Below are 18427 nucleotides of genomic sequence, written 5' to 3' on the forward strand. Positions count from 1 at the left end.
ACTTTAGCTGCTGATATCTTATTGAAAACCAGACTTTTGTCAGACTTTACATTCTGAAATCCACAGGCCTACTAATTAGGATGGTGATATTATGTACCCCTTTATGACAGATGTTTCTTCAAGTAATTTCGGCATCTTTTTGCTCCCATACATGCAATGTATTGAAAAGGGGGGGGGGGGGGGGGGGGGGTAACACTTCTACCTTTAAATGTTCTGCTATTGTTTAGTGCAGTTTATTAAATTTGTCAGATGCTTTTGTAGTTTTGTTGCCCTGTAAGCATCATTTTTAAATGTGGGTAATTTTTTTGTGAACACAACTGATTTATTTTAGAAAAAGTGTCAGAATTGTTCCTCCATTATCAATATGGTAGTCTTCTAAAATATACATTTTTGCAAAAAATTGGAGAACTGTCATTTTTTAGATTATTTTAGTAAATCCGACCAAACTAATTACGGAATTTATCTGCCACTTTTTAGGACACTGTTCTAAATATCTCCCATTGAGTTTTCGTTGCTACCCGATATGTATATATAACCCAACATTTACAGATGATGTTTCCATCCCTGCAGCAGAGGCTGAGAGATATGATTGTTCTGATATCACAGCTATCACATTCCCGGGACAGCCTCAGATTGGGTATTGCTTTACTACCTTGTGCCTGCCTGGTGTTGTCAGTAATAGCATCCTGACATCTCTGTCATTGAGGCCTGAGTTTGAAAGAGGATTACAAAAGTTCATGTAGACTGTAATAAGACATAATGGCAACAATGTACTATTTACGTTGGCTTTGTCATGTTATGAGTAAAAGTTTTAAAAGAAATCTGACACTACATCATTTTTCTTTTTTTTTCTTTTGGTTTATGTTGTTTACGTGACTAAATTTTAGTCATGGTTTTTTTCACTTCTTCATATCACAGTCCCACTTCCAGCTTTCATTCCTTGTAAGGCATATGGCTTTAGTTGATGCCTGTTGCTGCTATTTTATGCTTCTGTTGCTTACACATGAGATGGTGTGTGGGGGTGAAAGGGGAGATGGGGATGCTAATTCACTTTATTGTAATACAGAAGAACCAGGCAAGGCTTGCCATATTTTGGCCTGGGAGGAAGTGCACACAAAAGTCACAGATCTCTCTGTGGATGTGTCTATAACTAAACATGCTATTTCTATTAATACCAAATGATGTGTGATTGCACTACACATGTACACTACTGGCCCAGAAAAAAATGGCCAACCTCCTCTCCATGCCAGCCCTCCCAGTAAAAGAGCCTTTTATCATTTCAGGCAGAATGAAATAACCATTAGCTGAATTAAGTAATCTGCATGAAAAGAAGCATTCCACACACTTAAAAGCTCTTGGACCTTGGTGCAACCAGACCTATGTCTGGCAACCCCTATACATATATAGAAAAGTAGTATGATCCAGGAACTCAAAGTTGCTCAAAAGACAGTTTTATTAGAGCAATAGAGAAATAGCAATGGTTTAACCCACACAGGGGTCTTTGTCAAGACCCCATGTGTGGATTGAAATGTTGATATTTCTGTATTGTATTTTTATAATAACACTGCCTTTTAAGTGATTTTGAGTGCCTGGGCCATACTACTTTTTACCATTAGCTGAATTAGGGTCACATTAAGATTCCCAGGTTGTGGGTGGATCTGCTACCCAGCAGTAGCACTAGCTTTCTATTGTCAGAAACTAATGCTGTGGGGACCACTTATTGTACATTACAAGATTACATCAGAGCAGTGCCGCAACATCACTTGGTGCAGTTTTAAGGTTATTGTCTTGCACATCAAAGACATCTAAACAGAGGGTGCTTAAAAGCCTGGTGGAACAAAACTTTCACAATGGGGAGTGCAACTAACTGCCATAAACAGGCCAGAGTTGGCAAGAGAATGGATAGATGAAGAAAGTGGTTGAAATTAATAACATGGGGATGAATGAAGGAAAGGATTTAGAGTTGCTGCATTAAGTGGGTGACATTAGGTGAATGCCATAGAGGAGCATTGTATAGAGCATATGGCATATTTTAGATTATGCACATAGGATGATATCTATTTACTCATGTCAATTAACTTTTATTTATATATAGACGAAAAGTGTGGATGTTCTCTAATAGCTAGTTGCGAGAAAATTGCTATCATTAAGATGATTGTGAATAGCCTTGGATTTACAATTACAGTTATTGATTTAGCACCAACATATTCCACATGGCTGTAAAATTAATGGGGCCATGTAGTGCCCCCATGCCTCAGTTCGAGGGACAACAAATATTGCCTGAGAATATTCCTATGGCAAGTCTCGAGAGAAGTAAGACTTGCCTTTTAGAGCTCTCTGATTGTTTGGTATACAAGCCAACCAGTCACGTGCTATAAAATGAGAATTCAAAATGTGAAAAGGCTTTACGAAGGCTGTTTAATAGCTTGAAGCTCAATTTGCACAGCTCAAACCTGCTGACCATGGGTTGGGGCAGGGGGTTATTAGGTTTTCCCTCTGGTTTTCTATTGTAATATCCACTACCTACAGGCTGCAGGTAGGGGGATGGGTGTAAGCAGTAGTCAGTCCACTCCTCACTGTGTAATTTAAAGTCCCCAACTTGATGCCTGTTGGTGGGGGCACAATGGAACTAGAACCACCCCCTGTTTTTTTTACAGAAATGGCTGCCTGGTTACTAGTTATTAACAAAAGGGCAGCCATTGCTGTAACATCACTGTTTAGTAGAAATGCCCCCATAGGCAGAATGGTAGATGAGGGCATAGCGTTTATAGCCTCCCTTATACCAATATGAGAGGTTATATTGATCCCCTTAGGCTTATTATTATCTTTTATTTTTTTACATCAATGTGGTGGATGGCTAGCCAGCACTTGCCTGATCTAGTCTAGAATAAAGGGTTTTTAAACAGTCTGCACATTGGCTGCTAGCACTGCAGTGGGCAAATAGTACTTCAAACTATTGTTCACTTGCAAACGTGAATCCTGCTGGATGGATTCTGTCCCAATTTTTTGTAAAAACCAATGCATTATCAATATTTTAAATCCTATACTTTGTACAGGAATAAGATGAGGAAAGCACAGATTTTAATCAAGAGACCAAGTGCATCAAGGTGCATGTAGCAGCTTTTTTTTTTAAGGGGGTCACATAAAGCACCCATTAATACAGATGGGGAATGAGTAAATCGACATGGTAGCAGTCACAGCAACCTGTTAAAGGGGATATTCAAGTTGGGAGGCTAACAAATTGTTACTAAGAAAGTATATTGAAATTAAACTCTTGCAAATATTGCAAGATAACAAAAGATGTGTATATTTGAAACTGGAAATGGACTACTATAAATCATTGAAAAGAAATCATAGTAAGTTGCGTATATATATAAAGATATAAAATTAAAAACTGACAAATTTGTGCAAAGTGCCTCTCACCTGACATTACACAGGAAAAAAGGGTAACACTCCAAGGAGCAGCTATCTACAATTAATTAATTTTTAAACTATATTATCTTTTAGGTCTCATATACATCACTAATTAAAGAGGCACAATTGTCAACATGTATCTTCGAACAAGGGTTTTTTATGTAGCAAATATAATTTTATAATTTTTCTCAATTGTTTAATAATTGTTTTTTTAGGTCTTTCTGCTGCTAAATTACTCTTTGAATCAGGGTTGAGTGTTGTGGTTTTGGAAGCTCGTGACCGAGTTGGAGGAAGAACTCACACAATACGAGTAAGTTTGCTTTGACAATTAACCCATTCAGACCCAATATCATGTTGGGCTGTAACAATAATGATCTGTTTATCCTTGCTCCCCAAGGTGTTAGCAAGGCAAATAATATTATCATCCAAATATTATACCATTAAATGAAAATGACCTAATTGTAGTTTGAACAGCTGAAAATGCTTCTTTAAAGTCAGAATGTTCTATTAAAAATTGATAGGTTGTAATGTACCAATGTTGTCCCATGAAATTACCATCTTCCCACACACGCCCACGCTTACCACATCTCCAATTCTGCCCACTGCCCAAATAAAGATATGCCATCCTATGTGCGTGTCAATTCATCCATGACTTACTGAGCTCAAATATTTTATCGTGAACTATTAGCATAAAATGTTTAATGTAAATTTAAGAAATAGAGTGAACGGTTACAGGACACTGTGCTGAAAAGGTGTCAGATTGGGCTGTGTGTAGTTGCCCCCCTCCTCCAGGCCAATAGTAGCCAGCCCCCACCTTTTTGGAACATATCTCTATACACTCCTCAAACAATCTGTTTATTATCAGAGTAGTCGAGGCTTGTGTAAAAACTGCACATCTGGCTTCTTTCATTCTCCTACGAAAAATTTACAGAATGTAAAACTGAGCAGTTATTATAGATGCAACTCATCCTTGCTGTGATTAAATATCTTTATTTTCATGTATTTTGGAAAATGTGTAGTGTTATGTTAATATGCTACAGTGCAAAATTACAAGACAGAATAATTTAAGGGACACTAAACTCACCCAGACCACGCCATTTTAATAACCGCATCTCCAACTCTGCCCACTGTCCTGTCCTTTCCTTTTAACGGTTTAATGTAAAACATTGCAGTTCTTTAAAAGCTGCAGTGTCTACATTGCAGAGTTAAACCTACCACTGCTGGTTGTCACATGACCTGAAAGCTCACAAAAAAGCATTAAATCAAATATTTTCATATGGGGAAGCTCTGATTGGCTTACAGCGCATACACATCATATACTCATTGCCCCTCTACGAAGAGCATTAGATTGAACCATCGATGAGAAGGCCATGCCTCCTTAATGACGTTACGGGAGGTAGAGGTTATCAAGTGATTCTCAGCTCTGTAAAAAAGTAAATAACAGTTTTATTTTCCTTCATGTTTTATGTCACACAGGGAGGAGAGGCCTGTAGAGAATTAGGTACAGAATCACTATAGCGTTAGGAATTTACGTTTGCGTTCCTGTTGTTTTACTGTTCCCTTAACATGTCAGGTCTATCTGCCTATTACGAGGTACAAACGTCTTGGATGCTTGCTTTCTCACTGGCAATCCAGTATGTTTCTGTAGATAGCATTCAATTACAATGTGATGTTTAGAGAATAAATCCCATGGGTGTTTTTGACCCATAATGTGTCACATTTTCTCCATAGCCTTCTCCATAGCAATATATTGGCATTATGTAGTAATGGATGTCTCAGCAGAATTAAAAAGATAATTTAATTATTTTATTAACGTGCCTTTAGGAAATGCATTATGTGATTCGCAAGGGAAACATAATATCCTTTACACAATTACTAATATATATAATAATATGTTGTTTTTTTTTAGTATAGTTTTGTATTTCAGAGGATCTAGAAACCAAATGCCTGGTTTTGTAATAAGGCAAATTTTTGAGCAGGGAATTCAAACTCTGGCCCCGGATGTTGATGGCCTACAACAACCAGAATCCTTTTAATGCAACAGATGACTGTAGAATCATGGGGGTTGGCGTTAGAGATGCCTGTTTTTAAAAAAAAAAAAAAAAACGAGAACATTTTTCTGCAAGCTTACTTGTCGTCAGTGGTTCACCAAATGAATCTGGTCAATGCATAAGGGAGCACCTTTTCACGTGTTCTAAGTTTGTATTTTCTCTCCCTCCTCTTTGCTTCTCCATTTTTCGAACTCATATAGATTTGTCTGCAGGGTTCTATTTCCCACACACAAGCTTTATCTGTAATCTAATTTCAGAGACAGTTACCACATCTTGCTGGAGGTCAAAAGATATGATCTGCACGATAGCACATAGCTAGTAGGTTCATATGTAAGCAGTGTCTCACGGGTATCTATCCTTTATGGAAGCTACCATATTACTGAAGTTAAAGGTAATGCCAATAAATGTCAGAGGACTTAGTATAATTTTTCAATGCAGACTCTTATTGAAGGAGGCAAAATCCCTCTCTGTGGTACTGTATAGAAGGACCGTTGTTTATGTAAGAGCAGGCTGTCCCCTTCCTCTTTTGCACATCTATAAATTATATATATATTTTTAAATGATTCTCTTTCTATGCTATCCCAGTATATGCTCTTAAAAGTTCTGTCACTGGAAATTCCTAACTGTGTTCTTGTGATACCAGTTTAATGGATATCTGCTATTTCCCCCACAGAATAAAGAGGTACAGTATGTAGATGTCGGTGGAGCATATGTTGGACCAACGCAGAATCGCATACTTCGAGTGGCCAAAGAACTGGGTTTGCAGACATACAAAGTGAATGTAAAAGAACGGCTCATCCACCATGTAAAGGTAAACACTTAATTGAATGAATTAAATTAATTGAAATATATTCTGTTTAGAGAGATGGATATTCTTAGAAAGCTGCAACATATGATAACACAGCTGTACTCTATTCTATCAGCATTCATAGGGGTCCCCAGTTGCTTAACCCCTTAAGGACACATGACATGTGTGACATCTCATGATTCCCTTTTATTCCAGAAGTTTGGTCCTTAAGGGGTTAAACTGCTCCTGGAAACAGATTTATTCTCCTGCAGATAGTCTCTTGCGGTTATTCCAAATTCCTCTTTTTTCACAAACAGGAAAGCATTTTACACAATTCCTCCTACAATCTCCAGCCATCGACTTTAAGTCGTCCTCTGGTTTACGGCCAATCACACTTTGTACAGGAACCTCGATAAGAAACATTTAGGGGCTTTGCATCTACCCTCACCAGTGTTCACACAAACACATACATTCAATTTGATACATACATAAGGACACACAAAAATGCATACTCAGACACACATTAATATGCATTAAAGGACCACTCTAGGCACCCAGACCACTTCAGCTTAATGAAGTGGTCTGGGTGCCAGGTCCAGCTAGGGTTAACTAATTGTTTTATAAACATAGCAGTTTCAGAGAAACTGCTATGTTTATCAATTAGTTAAGCCTTCCCCTATTTCCTCTAGTGGCTGTCTCACTGACAGCCGCTAGAGGCGCTTGCGTGATTCTCACTGTGAAAATCACAGTGAGAGCACGCAAGCGTCCATAGGAAAGCATTATGAATGCTTTCCTATGTGACCGGCTGAATGCGCGCGCAGCTCTTGGAGGAACGGAGGCGGAGAGGAGGAGGAGAGCTCCCCGCCCAGCGCTGGAAAAAGGTAAGTTTTTACCCCTTTCCCCTTTCCAGAGCCGGGCGGGAGGGGGTCCCTGAGGGTGGGGGCACCCTCAGGGCACTCTAGTGCCAGGAAAACGAGTATGCTTTCCTGGCACTAGAGTGGTCCTTTAATAGATACACAGTTATACACATGCAATTTTAGTCACACTAACATGTAGTCAATACACGAACACTGCCATGCCATAGCAACTTAAGCTCTTTTACGTTATTATACCAGCAGTGTCCTAATGCATTCTTACCTTAAGGGATTAAAGTACTTGGCATCAGAAGTTGGGGCTTTACCATCTGACACTACTGGCAACAAGCTGAGTGCTTCAGCTGACACTATCTTCTTGTCAATTGGAGCCCATTGAGAGAAATAGTTTCAACTAGACAACCTGACTTTATGTAACTGCTTAATGTAACTTTTAAATACATTATATACTTTCTAGAAGTGCTGTGTTTTTATGGACAAAAATGCAAAGATAGCAGGCACCCTTCTCTCTCACTGGAAATCACTGGGTTTAAGGGATATCAAGAGTCATCCCAGCCTGTGAAATGATCTCTCACTAACTTCTGTGCTGTGCTTCCCCCATAGAAAGTAATTTGGGGAGTTAAATGCACAGTACCTAGACATCAGTAAAATAGAAACACTATAGTGTCAGGAACACAAACATGTATTCCTGACCCTATAGTGTTAAACTCATTGTTTAGGTGACCCTCTGTCAGAGGAGTAAAAGGTGATTTTACACCCCTTATTTTCTTTCATTTTCATGACCTCAGCCAATCCTATGCTTTCCCGTAGGAAAGCATTGGGAGGCTATTGCTCATGCGTGGCAAAACATTGCACTGTGCCAACTAGCATCTCCTCATAGACGCTTGATCCGCTGAACGTCAGTGCTGCACGTTTTTCTGAAAAACGTATATAAAAAATCCTACAGGTACAGGCTGGATACATACATTAAGCTGTGGTTGTTCTGCTGACTATAGTGGCTGTACTACTCCATTTCCATGAGCAACACTTACTAATTTCTCTGGGAAACATAGCACATGCATACTGCTGTCTCTATAGCAAAAATAGCAGTTGGGGCCGGAGGAAGTAGAAAAAAAATGTTCTTGTCTTTGTAAACATTTATCACCAGATCTACAGTTTTGCAATGCTGGATTCTTTACAATTGTCATGTGAGTATTATATACATACATATAAAAGGTGGAGCTCCTAGGACTATGATACAGTCAGTATTCTGTAAGACAAAATTATACAGACAATAGTGCAACACTGTAAATGAGCATTAAAAGTGTATAAGCTGAAATATTGTAACTCACAAGCCTGGAGTCATACCCTCATATGACTCAGGTGGTATACGCCTCTGGACCATTCAAGGATGTCCCAATCCTTTTTCTCTCCTTGGGGACTAGGTGGTTCCTTTAAGGGTGCTTGGTGCTTTGTGCTTTCCCTTTAAATTTGCTGCTAATAGAGATGCAAAATCCCAAAGGAATTCCAGAAAAAGGTGCTTTATTGTAGGTAAAAATTCAAATATAAAATCAAATATATATATATATATAAAATAAAATAAAAGATTAAAAGATAAGTTCCAGATATTAGTCTGGTTTGACTCAATAGTCTACAACAGTGTCCAAAACGCGTTTCGCCTTACAAAAGGCTTCCTCAGTTGGCTGTTATGTGGATCTTTTCCTCTCTTTCCTGTTTAAATATCCTCCACTGATCGGATTTTGTGCGCCTTTTTTTCACTTCCGGGTTCCGGGTTCCATCTTGTGGAACGCAATGTGCGTTCCACAGTGCGTATCTATTTCCGCGTTCTTCATTTCGGTGGAACGCACGTGCGTTCCGGCGCTTAATTCAATGCGCATCCGCTTCAATATTCCTCACTGCGGTGGAACGCACGTGCGTTCCAGCGTTTCGCTCTATGTGTGTTCCTCTTTGTTAACTTCTTCTGGTGGAACGCACATGCGTTCCACCTCTTGAAACAACAAACTTTATTAGGGACATGGTTTAAAACATGCAAGAAATCTCATTTTTCTCGTTTCAAATATATTATGTCAATCAGCCAAACAGCATATTGGCTTAATTCTTTCAATGAATGATTCATACAAAGTTTAACAGATAAATAGTGTCCCATGAGCACATATATAGACAAATATAAAAAATAACATAATAGTGGCAATTTATAGATGTCTTTAAAAGGTATATAAAATGTCTTAAAAATGGAGGAAAAAATTTAATCAGTAAGAAATTTTATCCAAGACTAAAAAGCATTTAACACTATAAAAAGGGACTATTAACTCATAAAATGACATAATTCAAAGTCATTATTCAATCCATGTGGGACCATAGTATTAAAATCGTAAATGAATTTCATTTCTTCCCTTCCTATTTTTTTGGTGTAGTCTCCCCCTCTCCAATCTTTCCTCACCAATTTGATTGCGCTAAAAAACATTCCGTCTGGGTTTGAATTATGGACTCTTTTAAAATGACTTGAGACACTATGTGTCTCTACCCCATTTTTTATATTCCTTGTGTGTTCTGCCACTCTGGTGTTCAAATTTCGAATTGTTCGGCCTACATACACAAGGTTACATGGGCATTTTAATATGTAAATTACTCCCTTTGAGTAGCAGGTTAAGTGGTCTCTTATCTGAAATTTTTGGTTAATGATAGGTTCCATGTCTGTGATGTGTCTTTTCTTGCTTTTGGTGTTTCTGCATGCTAGACATTGTCCACAGCCATAGAACCCTTTATTCATGTTTAAAAAAGTATTATTTACATAGTTAGATAGCTGAAAAGAGACTTGCGTCCATCAAGTTCAGCCTTCCTCACACCTGTTTTTTGCTGTTGATCCAAAAGGCAAAACAAAACAAACACAAAAACAAAACCAAAAAAAACCAAAAAACCCAGTTTGAAGCACAATTTTGCAACAAGCTAGGACAAAAAAATCCTTCTTGACCCCAGAATGGCAGTCAGATTTATCCTTGAATCAAGCAGTTATTACCCTACATTGAAAGATTATATCCTTGAATATTCTGTCTTTGCAAGTATGCATCTAGTAGCTGTTAGAACATCTGTATGGACTCTGATAAAACCACTTCTTCAGGCAGAGAATTCCACATCCTGATTGTTCTTACAGTAAAAAAACCTTTCCTTTGCCTTAGACGAAATCTTCTTTCTTCCAGTCTAAACGCATGGCCTCGTGTCCTATGTAAAGTCCGGTTTGTGAATAGATTTCCACACAATGGTTTGTATTGGCCCCGAATATATTTGTATAATGTTATCATATCCCCTCTTAGGCGACGTTTTTCTAAACTAAATAGGTTTAAATTTGTTAACCTTTCTTCATAGCTGATATGTTCCATTCCTTTTATTAATTTTGTAGCCCGCCTCTGCACTTTTTCTAGTGCCATGATGTCCTTCTTTAGAACAGGTGACCAAAATTGCACAGCATATTCAATATGTGGTCTTACCAGTGATTTATAGAGAGGCAAAATGATATTCTCGTCCCGAGAATGAATGCCCTTTTTCATGCATGACAATACCTTACTGGCCTTGGCCACTGCTGATTGACATTGCACATTGTTGCATAGTTTGTTGTCTATAACAATTCCCAAGTCCTTTTCGTGTGTTGTTATCCCTAATTCACTTCCATTAAGGGTATACGTTGCTTGTGTATTCTTTACGCCGAAGTGCATAACTTTGCATTTTTCAACATTAAATTTCATCTGCCATTTGAGTGCCCAGTCCTCCAGTCTATCTAAATCCTTCTGCAGCATAGTAATATCTTGCTCACATTGTTATTTTACAAAGTTTTGTGTCATCTGCAAACACTGAAACATGACTTTCAATGCTGTCTTCAAGATCATTTATAAAAATGTTAAATAGAAGGGGTCCCAGAACAGACCCCTGAGGGACACCACTTGCCACCTCTGTCCAGCTTGAAAATTTACCATTAACGACAACTCTTTGTATTCTGTTTTTAAGCCAATGTTCTACCCAAGAACAAGCATTTTCATCGAGACCGATTTCCTTGAGTTTGAACACTAATCTTTTGTGTGGAACTGTATCAAATGCCTTGGCAAAATCCAAATATATCACATCCACTGCAACACCCTGATCTATACTTCTACTTACTTCTTCGTAGAACGCAATCAAGTTAGTTTGACATGACCTGTGCTTCATAAAACCATGCTGATTTTTGCTGATAACCATATTCTTCTCAAGGAATTCTTGAATATTATCCCTTAATAACCTTTCAAATATTTTACCAGCCACAGAAGTTAAGCTCACAGGTCTATAATTTCCAGGCAAGGATTTTGAACCCTTTTTGAATATAGGAACCACATCTGCCTTCCTCCAATCCTCTGGAACACTTCCTGAAAGAAAAGAATCTTGAAAGATTAAAAACAGAGGTTCACTTATTTCTACACTTAGTTCCTTAAGTACACGTGGATGGATACCGTCAGGCAACAACAATCAGTGGAACATCGTTTTAACAGCACAGATTAGCCACGACACAATTAATTTTTTAGATTACGGTGGATTTACGGGTGTTCTCTTTTTATTGCAACTCTGTACTAAAGTGCTTTTTAGGTTCTTGGCCCCTCTATAAATTATTTTGGGTTTATCTGATAAAATATTTTTTAAAATCGGATCGTCTTTTAGGATATGCCAGTGTTTGGTAATAATGTTGTTTATTTTTCTATTATTTCCATTAAAACTACATATGAATGGGACGTTGTTACCGTTCCATTTTCAATTTTTTTCTTTATCCTTATAATTCAAGGTGTTTCTTCTAGGGATTCTTAGGACTTCTTCTAGTGCGGTCTGGAGTTTTCCTTCCTCATATCCTTTTTGTATGAATTGTGTTTTGATTATATTTGCTTGTGTTATATAATCGTGATCGTTAGTGCAGTTGCGCCTAATCCTCAAGAACTGGCCCTTGGGGGCATTTGTTAACCAGGGGGCATAATGACAACTTTTTTTGTCAATGTACCCATTCGCATCGACTTCTTTGAAATGGTTTTGTGTTATAATCCTATTATCTTTAATGTTGATCTCTAAATCTAAAAAATTAATTGTGTCCTGGCTAATCTGTGCTGTTAAAACGATGTTCCACTGATTGTTGTTTAAGTACAAGATAAAATCATTCAAATCTGTATTCGTACCTGTCCAAATAAAAAATATATCGTCTATGAAACGGCGGTAGCACACCAAGTCCGCCCCCCATGGGTGTCCCTGATACACAAACTGCTCCTCCCAATAGGCCATGAACAAGTTTGCGTAACTGGGGGCGAACTTGGTGCCCATCGCCGTTCCCCTAACCTGTAGGTAAAAGGTTTCATTGAACCAGAAAAAGTTATTTGTTAAGATTAGGTAAATACCTTCTAAAATATATAAAATTTGTTCCTCCTTAAAATTGTGTTTGTTTAAAAAGTACTGTACTGCTTCAAGGCCTTTTTCGTGCGGTATAATAGTATAAAGTGCGGTCACGTCACACGTCACCAAAAAATTCCCTTCTTTCCAGGTCATCTCATCCATTAATTGTAGTATGTGAATGGTATCCTTCAGATACGCTGGATTCTTTATCACGAGAGGCTGTAGCAAATGGTCGAGGTACTCTGACACCTTAGCTGAGATAGAATCTATCCCAGATATGATGGGTCTCCCCGGTGGGTTTTCCTTGTTCTTGTGTATTTTTGGGAGATGATAATATACTGGTGTCTTTGGATGCGAGGTTGACAAGTATTTGGCTTCTTTAATAGTTAGAATACCCTTTTCTAAACCTTTTTCGATGTAATCATCGAATTTTTTCTTTATGTTCTCTATCGGATTATTCTCTAATTTCTTATACGTGGCTGGATCTGAAAGGATTCGTTCCGCTTCTTGTAAATACTTGTCATTCGGCATGACCACTATACCCCCTCCTTTGTCCGCCGGTTTAATTACAATTTCTTGGTTCTGTTTTAATTTTTTTATTACTCTTTTCTCCTTAATTGACATATTTTGCTGGTATCTATTTAATGGTTTAATTTTCTTTATTTCTTTCATTACCATAATTTCAAAAGCTTTTATTTCATCTGAGATGAGATGCTTTGGGAAAAAATCTGATTTTAATTTAAGCTCTGTGTGTATATACTCTGATGGTGCTTCATCATTCAGTTTCTCTTCTTTGTTATAGAAACATTTCTTTAGGCTCAGATTCCTAATAAACTTATTAATATCTATAAAAAAAATCAAACTTATTTAGATCAGAGGTAGGTGCGAATTTCAAACCTTTTTGTAAGATTGCCACTTCCCCTACGGGTAACTCATTCCCCGTTAGGTTGAAGATTCCTTCTGAATTTATCTCTTTCCTCTCTTCTCCGTATGTCTCTCTTCTTCTTTTTCTGCTTCTCTTTCTTTTGTTACCGATCTCTGTCTTTTGCCTGGAGGTTCCCAAATCCTGATCTGGCGTTGTTGTTTCGATCTCTCTGCTGTTAGGTCCTTCTGAAAAGGAGTCGGTATAGATGCGTCTCCTTGTCTTGGTCCAGAGAGCTCTCCATCTACCCTCTCGATTCTATGTCTTTGTAACTCTGGGGAATATCTATCGTCTCTTCTCCTCCTCTCATCTCTCTTCCATGTCGCACCTCTTTTTTCCTCAGTTTTTTGAGGGCTTGATTTGACTACTTGGCTGTAGCTTCTGTAGTCCGTATGTTTGGGTGGAGGAGAACAGTTTCTCCTATGGTCTCTCCATCTGGGAAAGGTTCGTTCCTGTCTTTGTGGTTCCGACCATTCCTCCTCTCTTCTGTCTCTTTGATTCTGTTCCCTAGTTAATCTCCAATTGGGTGCTATATTTGTTCTTTGTTCTCTATATTTGTCTGTATATTTTATTGTGGGGGGTGACCTATTTCTTTCAATTCTTTTGTTTCTAGAGGGTGATCTACTTTTTCTTTTTCCTATATATTTGGTTTTCTGTGAGTGATCATCATATCTCTTATATGGTATTATTTCTTTATTATACCTTGATTTCTGTTTGTTTATGATATTGATGTTACCCGTTTTATAGTCATTTTTGTCCCTCAAATATTTACTTTTTTTTACTTCAATCACGTCTTTTTCTATTTTTTCTACTCTAGATTTTAGATCCCTCATTATTTGACTGTATAACTCAGGATTAGTGGACTCACTTATTTTATCTTTCCAGATTTTAATGTCTTTATCTATTTGTGTTAGGGTCTCTTCTCGTCTGGAAACAATATAGCCCATTGTGCTAAACGAGAAGCCCTCCAACATTTTGTTCCAACCCATCATGAAACCATCATCTTCTCTATCAAAGGAAGGATTTTTTTGGAATCTGAGACCTCTTGGTGTGATTCTTTCCCTCACATATTTTTTTAGGGTGGCTACCTCCCATTTGATTTTCATCTCTCTTATGAGGGTTTTTTCTAGATTGTATTTACATTTCTCTGAGTCTACAAATGGTATTTCGGTTGGTGGGTCATTTGTTAGGGCAAACATTTGATCTATGTTATTAGTGGAGTATTCTCTACTTTCAGTTAAAGCCATATTGCAATAGTTGTCACTCCCACTTCGTGCAAGGGGTTAAAACAATATAAGTAATAAAACCGATTCTGTGCACTAATTGGAAGATTGTGCTCAAACACCTAATAAGTGGTAACCCCTACACCACTTCATGAAATGAAGAACGCGGAAATAGATACGCACGGTGGAACGCACGTTGCGTTCCACAAGATGGAACCCGGAACCCGGAAGTGAAAAAAGGCGCACAAAATCCGATCAGTGGAGGATATTTAAACAGGAAAGAGAGGAAAAGATCCACATAACAGCCAACTGAGGAAGCCTTTTGTAAGGCGAAACGCGTTTTGGACACTGTTGTAGACTATTGAGTCAAACCAGACTAATATCTGGAACTTATCTTTTATTTTATTTTATATATATATATATATTTGATTTTATATTTGAATTTTTACCTACAATAAAGCACCTTTTTCTGGAATTCCTTTGGGATTTTGCATCTCTATTAGCAGCAAATTTAAAGGGAAAGCACAAAGCACCAAGCACCCTTAAAGGAACCACCTAGTCCCCAAGGAGAGAAAAAGGATTGGGACATCCTTGAATGGTCCAGAGGCGTATACCACCTGAGTCATATGAGGGTATGACTCCAGGCTTGTGAGTTACAATATTTCAGCTTATACACTTTTAATGCTCATTTACAGTGTTGCACTATTGTCTGTATAATTTTGTCTTACAGAATACTGACTGTATCATAGTCCTAGGAGCTCCACCTTTTATATGTATGTATATTATATGTTTTGAAGTGGTGTAGGGGTTACCACTTATTAGGTGTTTGAGCACAATCTTCCAATTAGTGCACAGAATCGGTTTTATTACTTGTCATGTGCGTATTGTATAAAAAGTTATTGGTAGAACTGTGTGCAACATTTGAAGAAATAAACAACTCTATAAATTACATTACAAAGACAACCACTAGAGAACTACAAAACACTGATGGCCTAACGGTCTGAATTGACGACCATACTCAGACTCCACGCCAAACGCAGACTGAACCTAACAAAACGCACATACTACTCCAAGGGGGGTAAAGCAGGTAAACTGCTAGCACAATCTTTGAAACAGGACAAGCAGTCCACATTTATTTCCACAATAAAACAATCGGACCGCACATTGACACATCAAATGCCAGACATTATCAAAGCCTTCCACAAATTCTACACACATCTCTACAATCTAAAACAAACACAGCCATCCACTGATGACATACTCAACTTTCTCAGACCCAGGATCAAAACCACTCTCCCACCCAACGAGATAGCATTCTTAGATGACCCAATTACGATAGAAGAATTCCAACACACGATCAAAAGCATCCCAATAGGTAAAAGCACGGGACCAGACGGTTTCACATGGAAATATTATTAAAATCATGTCCCAGACGCTAGCCCAACCCTTTATCAACGCATTTAACTCACAAAAGCTGTCCATCGCCATTCCCAAATCAGAACTAGAAGCAACTATTGCCTTAATCCCCAAACCGGGAAAGGACCCTACTAACTGCGGCAGCTATAGACCCATTTCACTTAAAAATATTGATCTAAAAATTTTGACAAAAATCATGGCCCCCAGACTGAAACCCTTCCTACCAAACCTCATACATCAAGACCAATGAGGATTTGTCCCATGTAGAGAAGCGAAGAACAATACGACAAATCTAAGGCCAAATACATAAAATACACAGTACCCTGCTAGCCATCGATGCCAAAAAGGCCTTCGATAGGGTGAATTGGTCGCTTATGTCCCTCACGATGCGCCACTTGGGCTTTGGGCCACAATGGCAGGAGTGGCTTGCGGCGATATACTTGTCGCCCACAGCCCGACTACGTATTAATGGTCAGTTTCCAACCCAGTAACTATAACAAATGGTACAAGACAGGGATGCCCCTTATCACCTCTCCTATTTATCTTGGTACTCGAACCATTCCTACAGGGGATTAGAGACAACCAACAAATACAGGGTTTTAAGATTAAAGAACAAGAATACAAGATCACAGCATTTGCAGATGATCTACTATTTACCATAGCAGATCCACTATCCACTATACCAATTATACTAGCAGAAATTGACAAATCCAGTGCGATCTCCAATTTCCAAGCGAACCTCGCTAAATGCGAATTACTACCCCTCTAAACAACGCAGACCCTCGAAGCCCATTTACGCGAACGATTCCACTTCTCCTGGGCCAATAGGTCTATCATGTAACCTATGCAACTCTCAAAGTATGGTCTAAACTATCACAAACAAAATCGTTATCGCCATACCCCTCCCTACTAAATCCACTCACACCTAACCCACTATTTTTAGAAGGGATATCAGGGAAGACATACAAGCTGTACCATGACGGGACAGGCCTACAACTCCAAGACATGATCTGGGAAAGTAAAATTAAACTGCTACCTCACATCCTAACCAAAGCAACACCTACAGGGAATCATTACCTACATTACAACCAAATGGTACACTTTATCAGGAGCCAAAATATCTTCCCAAAGGGTGATCGAGCACTGACAAAATTTGAACAAATATACAGCTCACACACATTGACAAAGAAAGTACTCTCTACTATGTATAAGCAGATCCGAGAGTCGCAGGACTCTGATCTCCCTAAATTTGCAACACACTGGGCAGAAGGACTGCAAATAGACCTAACACAGCAACAATGGCAGACTATCTTTCTGAAAACACACACAACAACCAATTCCACTGCGGCACAAGCAAGTAACTACAAGCGCATCACACGCTGGCATTACACCCCCGCGAAGATCCATAAAATACATAGCACAGCTCAAGATCAGTGCTGAAGATGCCACCAATCGGAAGCTCATCCATCACATATTTGGTGGCAATGCCCAGTAGTAACCAGATTCTGGAAGAGAATACATACCCTCATCCAAACAATCACTAAAACTACAATCCCTTTCACACCAGCACACTTTCTCCTACTGCTTCCACCACCTCACCTTAAAAAAGCTGACATATCCCTGATTACTCACCTAATTATGGCGGCAGCACAGCTTATCCCCAAAAACTGGAAGCAAATAAATCCACCCTCGATCAGGGAATGGATACAAAGAGTGGAGGGAATTAAGCAGATAGAGGAAATAACACACGCCATATCTAGAAACTTCAGTAAATTCACCCAAATATGGGAACCGTGGAATGCCTTCCTAAGGGCAGAGATAACTGGACAATGAAAATAGCCAACACATACACAGACATAGCGGCAACAACCAACACGCAACAACCACCGAAAGCAGTCGGGAATCTAGCACCCCTAGGCAATTATTGACCCACATATTGAGCCTTTAGTAACCACAGTAAGGAACACAGGATAGGGAACATTACTACATTTCCCATCGGAGTAACGGGAAAGATGTGACTTCCATTAACGAAAAAATAGCACTAGCAGCTACAACTTCATTCTCAGTAAACTTGTCAATAAAAACTCTTGGATTTGCTTGCACTAAGCAGCCGTGATATGACTAATTGTTAAAGTATCTGGTAAAATATGCTATATACAACAGTTATATAAACTAATGTGAAACTATGCATTTTGTGATGTTAAAACTGTGTATGTTGGGGGGCGGAGCCTGGCACTCAGGCTGAACGGCTGTGTTTCACTTCAGCTCCTGCTAACTACTGTACTTCGAGGGGGTAAACCCCAAAAAACACGGCACAGTCGCCCACCTGAGGTGAGAAAACATGTTGG

At 38.7% G+C, this 18427-nt stretch overlaps 1 protein-coding gene across 1 annotated transcript in view; it reads left to right on the forward strand.

Annotated features, from left to right (window-relative positions):
• LOC134606766 (amine oxidase [flavin-containing] A-like) overlaps window positions 1-18427 on the forward strand; it is a 105502-nt gene that overhangs the window by 7755 nt on the left and 79320 nt on the right. Inside the window, exons 2-3 of the mRNA XM_063450142.1 lie at window positions 3630-3724; window positions 6139-6276. Of these exons, the coding sequence (XP_063306212.1) occupies window positions 3630-3724; window positions 6139-6276 (233 nt within the window). The remainder of the gene's footprint in view (window positions 1-3629; window positions 3725-6138; window positions 6277-18427) is intronic.

This window comes from Pelobates fuscus, chromosome 1, assembly GCF_036172605.1.
Source record: "Pelobates fuscus isolate aPelFus1 chromosome 1, aPelFus1.pri, whole genome shotgun sequence".
NCBI lineage: Eukaryota > Metazoa > Chordata > Amphibia > Anura > Pelobatidae > Pelobates > Pelobates fuscus.